This window comes from Symsagittifera roscoffensis, chromosome 10 (assembly GCF_963678635.1).
Source record: "Symsagittifera roscoffensis chromosome 10, txSymRosc1.1, whole genome shotgun sequence".
Taxonomy (NCBI): domain Eukaryota; kingdom Metazoa; phylum Xenacoelomorpha; order Acoela; family Convolutidae; genus Symsagittifera; species Symsagittifera roscoffensis.
The window spans coordinates 31,624,320-31,637,872 of record NC_087071.1 but is presented as its reverse complement, the minus strand read 5'-3'; the positions used below and the strand labels follow the sequence as shown (position 1 = coordinate 31,637,872).

Here is a 13,553-nt window from a genome sequence, read left to right as displayed (position 1 = left end):
GCGATTGAATTTCAAGAAAAAAAATTAAACGTCACACCGCCAAAAAAATATGTGCGTAACCAACTTTTGACTCTTGTTCCTGGAAAAATTAAAAACCGCACAATCTTTCCAAGTGTTTTCCATTCGGTCATTGACAGTTTGACATAAAACTGTAAGATCCGAAAACTATAAAGAACAGGCCAACTAGGGGATTCCAACCACGGACCTGCTGGTTACGAGGCAAGCGCCTTCCCCCACTGAGCCACCTGGCCTAGCTGTCTGTCTAATCCACTTTACAAATAAACGAAAGGTTAAAACAGACAGCAACAAATACGCTTTATTACAGCTAACAAACCAAGTGCTACTACTAGATTGCTCAACTCAATTGAACAGAAAAATTTGAAATTAGGGTTGAGAAAAACGAACTCGTATGACAAAGAGTCCAGAAGCATTTGATTGCGTAAATACTCACTTCTAATTTCTTTTTGAAAATTGTTTAAACCTTATCAGGCTGTTTTTAACTAATATGGAGCTTATATTCAATTCGTTTCTCTTATTCCAGAAAATCGCTAAAAGTTTGAAAATTTTTTTGCCATTTTGGCTAAAAGTTTTTTTTTTCAGAAAAATTTGATTTTTGTGAATTTATTATTTGTTTTTTTTTTCATATTAATACCTTAAATACCGTGGTCATAATATTTTTCACACCTTGCAGTAGAAACTCCTCGGTGAAACTTAACAAGAAATGGTGATTAAATGAACTATTTTAAAACAATTTCTTTTAAAACAAATTACAAAGAAAACGAACGGCTCTGGGTTGCCATAAGGACACGTATATAGACACGCACCAACAGAAGAATTTGGCATAAGAATAAATCTAGTTTCAAGTAGTTTCTTTTTCAAAAATTCTTTGCGGTCATTTCTCCGTTTCAGATTTTTCATTTTGACCACCTGTGATCAGCGAACCGAAAACAGACGCAGGAACATTTCGCTTTACAACTTCTGTCTTTTCATTTTCTTCTAACTGATCATCATCCATTTTTTCTTCATCCGAATCTTCCAAATTCATTTCATTAGGATTTACAACTTTTTGACTGTCTAGTATTTTACTATTACTACTTGAACTAACGAACATTATGTTTTCTTTAGCCGCATAAGTCGATTGGCTTAAAGATTTTTCATCCGCTGATTTTGGTTCGTTATTGTTATTAGATTCGGTCTCTGTGCTATTTCGACTCATAGAACTGTCGATTTGGCTGCCTGAAAGGTCATCTGAAATTTCGTTTTCTGAAGTTTTCTCCATAATTTGCGACGTGATATAATTAACTTTTGTATTGAATGTTGCCTGAACAGATCTTTTGATTCGTAACATTTCACGTAAGGTATCTTCATTTCCATGTTTAACTTCAAAGTTTTTCCAACTTGTCCAAAATTCAACTGAGGTTCTGGGATCGCAAATTTGAGAACAATGGGCGTAAATAGCTCTCGCTCGATCAACTTCGCCTAATTTTGTTTCCAACTCAGCGAAACGCAAACACATTATTTTCGATCCGTCATCTGTCAAAACGTCAATGGCTTTTTCGTATATTTCTCGACAGTGAGTTATGCCAAAATAGTCGGCTGCTTTTTTGAGGTATATTTCGAACACTTCAAACTGTTCTTCCGGTTTCACAGCTAAAGTTGCACGATCTAAAATTGCCATGGCGTGCCTGAAACAAAAAAATTAAAACATGTAAAAACTTTTCTCAAGTTTAAGCATACGGCGTAAACGAAATAACTACCATTTTTAAGGAAAACAATTGAGATACGGCTCCATATCTTTGCATCAAACTTTTCAGGAAAACGCGATTTTCATGAAAAATGATCGGCAAAGTTTTTTCAAAAGGCAACCACTTGAATTTCAAAAGCTCCGCTTGGCGCAGGTTACAGGGTGTAATACTAATCATGGCTAAGAAATTACACCTGAATTACTTAACAATAGCATAACATTAGTGACAGTCTGCTGTTATGTTGCATAACAAAATTAACTTTCGGCTTGATGAAATGGGCATTTTTTTTCGGCTTGTTGGATCTCCGCTTTTGTCCCAGCACCATTATTACATTACTGATGCTAATTGCATCACTTATTTTCCATAGCGTTCGGCTGAAATATTATCAGAAAAATAATCTGAGAAAAAACTCAATTCTTCTGAAACTTGTTTTTGAAACATACCTGGACATGCCGTAATCCTCCTCCATCTTCGCATACATCAAATAGACACTCTTAGCACTCTCTTTGGGAATGCCCTCCACACACTGTTCGAACAAGTCTCTAGTCCTTTCCAGTTTCTGTCCCTTGTATCTCTGGATGAATTTGGACAGGTATGTGTGCCAGATGTCATACACATTTGGCCACTTGAACAGGGCGATGCCTTTCTCGAATGCCTGAAAACAGGTCAATTTTTTTTTCATTTAGCATCTAAAGTTCCAAGCCTGAATTTAAGACCAAAAATTAAGTGCTTAAAGTTAATTGTTGTATTTCATGAGCAATTTTTGTCTCTTGTTTATCAACGCATGCTAAATTTGTCCTAACTAACTGGATAACTGGATCGCTAACTGGATAATTGGACCAAGATCGTAGTTAATATTGGTTTATCCAAGCACCTTATCTAACTTGTTCAGATCTTTGATATCTTGCAAGAAAACGTCACAACATAGCTTGCAATTGACAAGATTCTGATTGCCGAAACATTTGGAACTTACCTTGAAAGATTCCTCGAAGTAATTGTTTTCCTCCAGGAACAAAGCATAGTTCATAATAATCTGAGGAGTGGCTATTCTCAAGTCAATTATGGCATCGTAGACTGCTTTTGCTGTTCTGAATGTGCCCATACTTTCCTCCAAGTCCGCGTACAATGACCAGATTTTGAGGGACCTGTTCAAAAACAAGTCAGCACTATTCATAAGTTAAAATTTTCCACACAGCGGCTAAGCCAAGCTTCGCACCACTTGCGATATCACCTAAATAGCATTGCAAGCTAGCAAACAGAAAGCAAAAACAAAATCACTAAGCCGAAAAACATAGCGAAGTTTAAAAGAGCAAGAAAACCAAAAAAAAAGATTGAACATTTTTCAATTTTCGAAGAAACAAGTACATCAAGTTAAAGCTCTTATAACTTCAAGATCAACTTATGATTGACACATTTTTGATAAAACTAACCCAATTTAAGAAACTGGGTCAAGGGGTGAATTTTTTCTTTTACTGGGAAACCTCAAACACACTTTCAAAACTCAAAGTCGTTGACGTTTTTTGCGCCAACACCGCTTCCATAATTGGAAAGCACAAATTACTTAAATTTGAGCAAACGAATTTGAATTTAACTCAAAAAGTGCATAAACCTTCAAGTGTATTCATTAATGCATGAAGATGTTTGAATGTACTTCTTTAGTTATTAGAGCATTTTAAGAGTTTTTCCTGAAAAAACAAATGAACAAATCATCAAGTGAAAATAAGTGAATATAAGTGAAAACACCTTCGTTCTTTTACACTTGAATTTTTTTCTGACATGATTCTGAAAATGATCAAAAGACGTCAGAAAACGGCATTAAATAGGTTTTCAGAAACAGTTATAGAGCAGCAACTAAGCCAACAAAATTTAAATCAACTACATTTGAGTCGATAATTATGGTCTTAGAAAAATGAAAGCTCTGAAACTAAGTTTACACGCCAATGCATGACCCAGAACGGCAATACATCTCACGGGAAAATTAACGGCCCTCATTGCCACTTAATTGGATTATCTAGTTACTCTGCTATACAAGATGCTCAATTTGTCCTAGCTGTAAACTAATCCAAAAATTCTAACATATTACTCTTTCAAAAAAATTTAAATCAAAAGATTTCAAAACAATTGCCGGGTTGAGAGACATATCGCGATGAATCATCTTCCGCTCTATATTAGTCTGGAAACCAAAAAAATATCCAGAACGCTGTTTCTTGACACTTAGATAACTCTTTCTGTATCTTAAAACAGATACAATTGCAACAGAAACGGCTTTAAAATGATAAACAACTTGACCTTGTACGACAAGCATTGGCGGTTCCTGCTTTTGCTAGGAAAAACACTGAAACTTGTCGATTCTTCAACTTTTTGATCGGAATGAACAATAACGAAATATTAATGAAACAGAGGCTAAACTGAGCTTCGCACCACTTGCGATAGAAAAATATGTACCCGAAATCAAATTTACAGCTTAGAAAATTACGTTCTTTTCGCTCCATTTCAACGTTCGTATTTGGAGTTCTGTTTAGGTAACTTTCAGCAGATGAATTTCAATTAACTCAAAAAGTGCACATATACCTAAGTGCATTCATAAATGCATTAATATGTATGGATGCGCATCTGCAGTTATTAGAGCATTTTAAGAATTTTTCCTGAAAAAAAAACAAAAAAAAATCGCCAAGACTTCTTTAAGAATCTTCAATACTTTCATTACTCTGAACACTTATTTTCAATTGTTGTAGGAAAATTTTAGAAAAAAAACAATTAAAACGCAAAAACTCATAAATGCAATTACTTCCTCCAGAAAAAATATTCCTCCAAAAAATATCTAAACCTGATTTAGATTTTTTCAAGCACATTGTAAGACTTCAACCATTCTTACTAAAAAAACAAGATGTAATTGAAAAAAAAATCATTCCGAAAATGAGCCGACGGAATTAAAGCCGCCACTCAAGTGCCGAAAAGATACCGAAAAACTTCGGCACAGAAATAGCTATTAAAGGAACTCGAAACCGGCACACAAGGCCTTTGCCAACATGCACCCACTACATTCACCTCTCCAGTAAAACACGTGTAACCATTTCACGTGCAAAATCTGTGCCTTAAGTTATTGACCGGAAAAAGTCTAGTACCCGATAGCAATGCCCTTGCTTATCGCAAGGGTAACAATTTACAAAAAAGGCACAATTAATTGCTTTCACAGTAAAAAAAATGCAGACTTTCAAAAAAATCCAAAAAAACTTCTGGGGAAACAGAAAAGGTCCTGACAGGATTTGAGCCACTGACATTTGTCTTTGCAGGCATGTTTGTTTTCTCTACGCCACATGTGCGGATCAAAGCCTTGATTTTAATTTAAATCTGAACTGAGAAGACAAAATAGATGATTTTGTAATACTAGTTCGTAACATGAAAAAAGTTTTTTTTATTTAACAATGCTTGCTAATCGCGAGCGTAGTTAGACACACAGGCTAAGTTGCACTTCGCATACACGATAATGCTACTGGGAAAAACTGAATGAGTTAAAATATGAGTCTACAAAACTTCTCAAGTGACGCACGCCAATTATGTGTCTAAATAGTTGCTAAGTGAGACAAGCCAATTATGACGCATTACCAGTCAATTTGAAAAAAAAAGATAAATCTACCAACTAACATGCCTCAATTTATAGAGCGGACACATTTTAAGTAGTATACGAAAAAGTTCATTAAAAACATCCGAACCTGACGAGGTTCGAACCCTCTTATTTTGTTGGTCTCCTTCCCTACCTCTACGCTACAGATCAATGATACCTTGAAACTAAAGTGCTATTTGTAATATATAAGTCTTTGTTAATATCCTTAGTATTGGCTGTACTTAATAGCTGGATCAAAATGAACATTTTGTCGCAACAATTGCATCGCAACAATATTAGCGACTTAGGTTGGAAAAAAAAGAAAGTTCATAGTATAACACAAGCTATGCTTGTGTAATTAAATGCTGAATTACGGGGAAAAAAATCGGTATTTAAAAATGACATTTACATATTCTTTGTCTATTTTACTTGTTCAAATCTAGAGCCGTCACTTTTTGCCATTAGCAAATTTTGAAGCTCTAGTTCTCAATGTTCGCTATCTTTTTGCTATCCTGGATGGTATTACAATTGTCCTTACCTGTAGACTCTATTCTGAGCTGGTTCGCTGCTGTCGAAGTAGGCCGCCTTCTTAGCCGGCGGAGTGGTTGCCCTTTGCATCAACTTCATGGCCTTCTCGTGGTTGCCCAAGTTGATCTCCATCTCTGCATACTCACACCAGATATTGGCCAGTTCTTCCACTTGTTTGAACGGAACCTACGAAGCAAACCAACCAATTTCATCTTCGAGCATGAAGTCAAGACTCCTTGCAATTGGTGGTTTGATGAGCCGAAGTATAAACCAACCGAACATGCGCGTATAAGCCAGCCGAAAAGTTACATCATATGAATGAGCTTGCATAACTTTCCTAACTGTTACATAATTTTTACATAACTATTTTATAACACTAAAGTATTTTCGGCTGGTTGGTACTTCGGCTGGTTTATATACCCCCGGTTTTATATAGCTGGTTTAAAATACTCCTCAATATATTTTTAAAATGCTTAAAACGGGTCATGCCCCATTTGGAAATTCTATTCCAATGAGCAATTCTATGGAGATTACACCCCCACCTTGATAAAAAAATCCCAGTGCGCCAGCAACATAATTATTCTGAGCTACTTCGTCGGATCAAATGGTTGCATCTAGTATTTTTAGTAAGCTTAGACATTTAAAATGATTCCATACTCATTTCAAACATACCTGTGTTGCCTTTTCATACACCATCCTAGCTTCTTCCACGTGCTTCTGATCCAGATAAAACTTCGCAAACTTCATAAACAACTCACTAAATTTGCCCAAAGCCTGCTTCGGGTCAATAGTGTCAATCGCTTTGCTGTAGGTCTTGATCACTTTTAGGGGCTTACTCTCTAATATCTCGGCTCGTTTCATCCAATCAGCAACATTATGAGGGTTCTGCCTCAGTAAAACTGAGTTCAAATAAAGCGGTCGTTTCATTATCATTTCTTCGTAACGCGTCAACATTAATTCCAGTTCTAGTTTTTGAGCTTCCGTAATGTCACCTGTTAGTGATGTGGTTAAATAAGTGGCACAAAAAACATTTTGTTTTAAATTTCTATAGCTACCATTTTTGGTCGAAACCTATATGTGACATTAAAATAATTGGACCAAGTTTACATCACTCCCTAAAGCATTTTAGGGCGGAGGATGTTAACTTGGTTCTAGGCTAGAATTTTCAGCAAATCAAAATTGAGCAATTAATACGTGGTGCATGCGCTAGTTTTGGGTGACCTAAACGCTTGACTGGTTGTTAGAGTACAATTTTCTCTGGCTTTGAGCTTATACTGTAAATCAGTGAAAAATCGGTTACATGACAAAAGGCATTTATACGATCTCCATTTGCTGCAGCGCCAGTGTGTCGTTGTCTTCGTATCGCGTTTCTTTTGAAATTCATGGCCATCAAGAATAATCAGAGTTTGGCCTTTTTGTGAGGTTCCCCAAGTAAAAGAGTTCATTTTTGACTTATCAATGAGTTAAATAGGGAGACAATGAATGCAGAGTGTATACATTTTCAATTAAGTTGTTCTAATTCAATGCCATATTAACACTAAATTAAACACATGTTGGCACTATGTTAATCCCAAAAATGAGTCCAGTTTAAATTAAGTTATCTTAAATTTGCATTGTTTTTCAATAGCGCGAACCTAATTGAGGTATCATTACTCTAGATTTATTTCTGCTTACACTTTGATCATAATTTTTGTTCATAATTCATGGGATCTTTTTAATTGGCATGGGATTTTATGGTATGGGCGATTTTTATACAAGGGATCTTTTGGTATGGTATCTTTTGTCATGGGAGCTTTTGGTATGGTATCTTTTGTCCTGACACCGAAAAATCACGTCTTCATTGAAAAACACCTTTAACGCCGTGTTATCAAATAATTGAAACGAGTCACTTTTCATGACAAAATGGGCTTGAATGTCAATCATGATTACCGTCCAAGATTTGGGTATTATATCATATCAGTGCCACTTATTATGTAATATCACAAGCCTTTCTCTTGTTTGCCAAGGAGATGTTTGATAAGAGATTCTTCAAAGACTACATATGCATCAAACACTTGAGTGAAATCTCGCACTGTCACTACTGCGTGTACTGCTTCCATGTAGATATCCCTGCAAAAAAAGATAACAGTATGAAAAAACACTTCGAAAAAAATTTAAAGAATTGAACCGTACCTCAAAACTACAATCGAATGAGTCACTAGAAAGTGAGCGCAAGCAACCGCTTAAAATAAAAAGTAAAGGAATCAAAATCACAGCATATTTGTTTTATGTTAGTCAGTCGGCCACTTCCACGGGAAATTTCATTCAAATTTGAAATTTCATGTGAGTGTGTCTTTTGTCAGAAAGAACAGCAAATTACATCAAAACAGTTGTCAATGGAGTAGTTCAACCGGCCTGTCATGTCTTATCAATGGACTAGTTCACTTATTTACATGTAGAGATTTTTGAAATTCTCTATTAGAAATTTCTGCAACTTTATATAATGTAATATATTCTATGGTATTTTGTTTACCTGGCTCGGTCGAATAGTCCGGCTCTGATGTAGTAGTCAGCCAGTGCACACCACAGAGTACCCCTTTGGTCTGTGAATCGACTGATTCCCTGCCTGATAATCGCCTCCGAATCCAACGAGGTCACCTGAAAAAAAGCATGCAACATTTGCTCCATAAAACTTTCTCTGTTTCTCGAAAATAACGCAAAAACTACTAGGTGCGTTTCTGGATGCCCCATCATATTTAGCGGGAAAAAAATCAATTTATCACTGGGTAAACTCTTAAAAAAGAGTACTAGACATTTGAAATTTTGTAAGGTTGAATATAATTTGTACATCTTTTGTAGCTCTAAAACTAGTTTTTGAATAAAAACAGCTTATTTAGTATAACAGACAAACTAAAACTAATCTGTCATTTAATGTTTTCGAAATAAACAATGGCTACTTGCATGAAAATCAAAACAACTATTTTTAACATAGCGTTTTGTAAGCGAAAAGCAGCATAATTGTATCGGACTGTTAACCGAAGAGCGGAAACAAATTATATGCTGCTTTTTAAATACTTTTTGAAAAAAATTTTATCACATGCTGATGTCGAAAAGTAAATTTTCTTGAAGCAAAAACTGCTTACTTGGAACGGATGCTTGGACAACAGATCACACAAGTAGTTCCACAGCTGGAATTTACTCTTTCCCTTCTTGCTTTCAAACTTGGAGTCATTCACCAGATCAGCTAGTCTGGTCACTGCTTCATCTAGATGTCCTATTTTGACCAGGAATTCAATGAAGTCCTCAGCCTCGTCAGGCGCCAATTTGAGATAGCTAAACAGAAAAACACTTCAAGATCTGTTTTTGTTCCGGCCATTTAAAAAATGTGGAGGAATTTTGTCTTCGGGTCTTTTAGTTTTTTTATTTTTGTTTTCCACGCAAAATCAGGTACCACAAATAATTACGGGAATGGGTCGAGTGATATATCATATCAAAGTCCTTTCAGTCGATTCGAACGCCACTAAAAATTTTCCAAAAAGTCCCATTATCGAGAAACACGTTTTAAAATTTTGATTTTGAGTCTAAATTCCAGCGAATAATGCGAGCAAGCAGGATTACGATAGCTTATTTAAGGCCGTGAAAACTTAATGTTACTCAAATCAAATGGTATTCGAACTTTTTAGCGCCCTCTGAGAATTAAAAACTTTCTGCAAAAACTTTATAAAATTTGTACTGATACTTTTTCTTTGTCAAATTTGCATATTTTACTATGAATTTTGAGTATAGCCAAAATCAGGTACCACAAATAATTACGGGAATGGGTCGAGTGATATATCATATCAAAGTCCTTTCAGTCGATTCGAACGCCACTAAAAAATTTCCAAAAAGTCCCATTATCGAGAAACACGTTTTAAAATTTTGATTTTGAGTCTAAATTCCAGCGAATAATGCGAGCAAGCAGGATTACGATAGCTTATTTAAGGCCGTGAAAACTTAATGTTACTCAAATCAAATGGTATTCGAACTTTTTAGCGCCCTCTGAGAATTAAAAACTTTCTGCAAAAACTTTATAAAATTTGTACTGATACTTTTTCTTTGTCAAATTTGCATATTTTACTATGAATTTTGAGTATAGCTAAATTCCAATTTTTTCGATCAGATTTTTTCATCACACCACGCGGAAAAATATAGCCAACTGGCAGCTGGAAAAGAGCAATGAACGCCAGGAAACTAAGAAAAAACACTGAATTCGTAGAAAGAAATAGATGCCCTTTAAGCTGAATTTCTAGAACGATTTATGATTGGCGCTTTTTTGATAACATTAACCCAACTTCAGAAAACTGGATCAATGGGAAAAGTTTTTATTCCGCTGGGAAATCTGATAACTAATTTCCACTTTCGAAACTAGAGGTAGATCACGTTTTGAGTGACCTTTACATTATGCTGTTCGATACATTTTAAGAAAAGAAATGGAGTGAACTGAAAAAGAAATCAAAGTCAAACAGCGAAAAATTGAAACTGAGCCTGAAAAAATTTTAAGACTTCCTAAAAAAATCACCAAGATCTATATGAGTACTCACTATGTTAAAATCTTAAAAACGGCACTAATAAAAAAAACTTTTTTTTGTATTTTTTGGACTATGGTCGGAACATTTTGTGCTAGTTGCACAGTAACCTGCTACCGTTGTTTTTTATTGCTTATTTCTATTTAGCTCATTTCTATTGCGGATTTTTGTTTATGACGCCGGCGTCACAGCTGCAATAGAGCAGGGGGCTCTACTATTCACTTATCAAGTGAGAAAGTCGAAAAAGAGCAATTTAATAATCGAAATATTAAAAAGTGTATCTAAAACGGTATCAACGGCAACCTTTGCCATTCGCTTTTAAATGCTATCAATAGCTCTAACATCATTGCCTAGATAAATAAATATTTGTGTTATGAATCAAAATATTTGTGCTATGTAAGTAAATACAAAATGATATATTTTTGAGAGCAACTCGGTTGCCTCAATTCAATTCAGGATGATTCAATTCGCCACTTACAATTTAAAAAGCCGAAATATATTACACGTCAATTAAGCTAGTAGTCCTAAATTTGACCACCCTTAACTTCATGCTTTCTGCGCTCCCGAAAACCAGAGTGCTGGTAACGGTGCCATTTGCGGCGACTGCAATCTTCGTCGGATCCACTGCTAGAAAGCAGCGCCGATGAACCATAACTTCAGAACAACTGGTTCGGCAGGTGATACTTCTTTGTGATAATGAGCTTTGGACGTCAATATCTATCATATGATATATAAAAATTCAGCCGAAAAGGGCTACTTAGAAGTCGAAATTCGTCTGGAGAAAAGCACGAGCAAAAAAAGTCTGTCACTTTCTTCGAAAGTCGGACCAAAAAAAACATAGCCAATCGAAGATTCGAAAAGAGTAAAGAACGCAAGTGAACATTAAAAAAACAGACTTTGAAATTCGAAAGTTGAGATTTTCTTTATTAAAGAAAAAATAGATTCCCTTTGAGCTCTTTGAATTTCTAGAACGATTTATGATTGGCACTTTTTTTGATAACATTAACCCAACTTGAGAAAACTGGATCAACAGGTAAAGTTTTTATTCCGCTGTGAATCTATTAACTAAATTCCACTTTCGAAAATAGAAAACGTTCAAGTTTTTCTTTTCGCGCCATTTCCACGTTCGTAATTGGAGAGTGCTATTTACGTAACTTTCAGTAGATGAATTTTAATTGAACTCAAAAAGTGCATTGAACCTGAGTGCATCAAAAATTTAAGACTTTTTACTAAAAAAAAAATCAGCGAGACCTATATAAGAGTCTTCACTACGTTCATTACTCTTAAACAGCTTACAGGCAATTGGGAAGAAAACGGAAAAAAACTGACTGTTTTTTTTTTGAAAAAATTTCTGTTCTCGAAAATAGAAGAGCCTTAAGGCCATATATATTTTGAAGTTCGAAAGCTCTTCTTTTTTCAAGAACAATTTATGTATGGACTTTTTGATAATATTAATCCAAAGAGAAAACTGAATCTATGGGTAAATTTTTATTTCGCTGAGAAATCTAAAAGGTAAACTGTAAACTCCACTTTCGAAACTAGAAGTCGATCACGTGAAATTTTCGTGAACTTTACACTTTTGCTGTCCCATAAAGGAGTCAGCCTTCCTTTATCAAATGAAACAAAATCAAAAATTAAACCGCGAAAAATCAAATTTCAGCCAGAAAAAATCACCAAGACCTGTATAAGAGTATTTACTACGTTCATGACTCGTAATAGAATAATGACTAGGCATAAATGAAATTTTTACCCAGCCATAAATTATGCCAAATTTCGCTTTTGTCTGAAAAAGTAATCGTCTCAACGACGCCAAATTTAGCCATAAATAACGCCAAACTTTGCCATTAATTATGCCAAACTTTGCCATAAATTATGCCCAATTTTGATTTTGTTTGAGAAAGTAATCGTCTCACCGACGCCATACACGAAGAGTGGTTTCATGTGGAACTCCAGCCTGTTGAATGAACTGAAGATATAGCTTCCAAATACGAACATGTTGCGTGACAGGCAATGCTCGTAGGGCTCGGTCAAAGGCGTGTCTGCATCTTGTGACCTGTGAACAAAACTTATAAGAAAAATGAGCCAAAGGAACATGCGCAGAATTATGAAGTGAGAAAAATTAAAACCAAGTTTATTTTGCTTTAGATTGACATTCAAACCTTCATCAGAAGCACCAGCCCGGTGAAAAATTTTGACAAAATCTTTTAGGTGGTAGTTAGTTTCAATTGCGGTTTTTCATTTTTTTTTCAACGAAGTAACTTTATTTCAATTGACTTATTCTGCTGCTTCATAAGTTTAGTCGATTTAATTTGATTTCATTTTAATTCACATCATTTCGTCTTCAAAAAAAACAGTTACCTTCTTCTGGTCCATTAGAAACTTAAGATACTCGAGCCAAACTCTGGGCATTTTGAACATGAAGACTAAAGATCTTTCAAAAGTATTGTTAACATCTTCAAACACAGTGTCAGTCACACAACGTCCTCTCACTTGCTGCTTTCGAAGCCTCAAATAAGCCATCCATAATTTAAAGCTGCCGGGTAACTGCTTGACAGCTCGTTCGTAGACCATATTGAGTTTTGCTTGCGGTGCATTCCGCTTAAATTCTGCATAACGAAGCCATCCTTTTACGACGTACGGATTTCGAATAATTTCTTCTTCATAGGCGTATTCTTGTTCCGATAAAGTCAGTTCAAGCTCATCGGGGACTGGGATACTGTTTTGTTCTGGCGCTGGTTCCTTCATAACTTTCTGATCACTTGTGTCCATATTGCTTGACTCTTCCGTTTCACCAGCACCAGGCAGAGAACTCATTTTTCTGAAACAGAGCAATGCATCAAAAAAGAACATTTTAACGTTTTTACGATTAAAGTAACTGAGAATATTTCTTTGCATGATTAGCCCAATTATTATTTTAACACTCAAAATCAATCATGGGCCTTTTAACTTCAACTAGCGTGTACCGCACCTCCGTGCTTCGAATTTAAGATTAAGACTTTCAGACTTTCAAGATTTTCTTTGAGTGTACTTTGACAGCCCCCAATTACAGGGTTCGTAATTACAAATTTTGCAAAGTTTTTTATTCAAGTTTTTTATATAAATTTTGGAGAACCATAAAATTTTGTCAAGTTT

General features: G+C 35.3%; 2 protein-coding genes across 2 annotated transcripts in view; both read right to left on the bottom strand.

Moving 5' to 3' along the window:
• The window catches only part of LOC134855657 (uncharacterized), a 505,026-nt gene that overhangs the window by 354,712 nt on the left and 136,761 nt on the right, over positions 1-13,553 (bottom strand). The gene's annotated exons all lie outside the window — the stretch shown is intronic.
• LOC134855420 (pre-mRNA-splicing factor SYF1-like) lies at positions 700-13,235 on the bottom strand. Its single transcript, XM_063871933.1, has 10 exons — positions 12,780-13,235; positions 12,335-12,474; positions 9,000-9,189; positions 8,390-8,514; positions 7,865-7,986; positions 6,550-6,869; positions 5,888-6,063; positions 2,719-2,890; positions 2,189-2,400; positions 700-1,685 (listed from the first exon to the last, which is right to left on the bottom strand). The coding sequence occupies exons 1-10, from the start codon at positions 13,233-13,235 to the stop codon at positions 893-895; spliced, it is 2,706 nt and encodes a 901-aa protein (XP_063728003.1). The 3' UTR covers positions 700-892.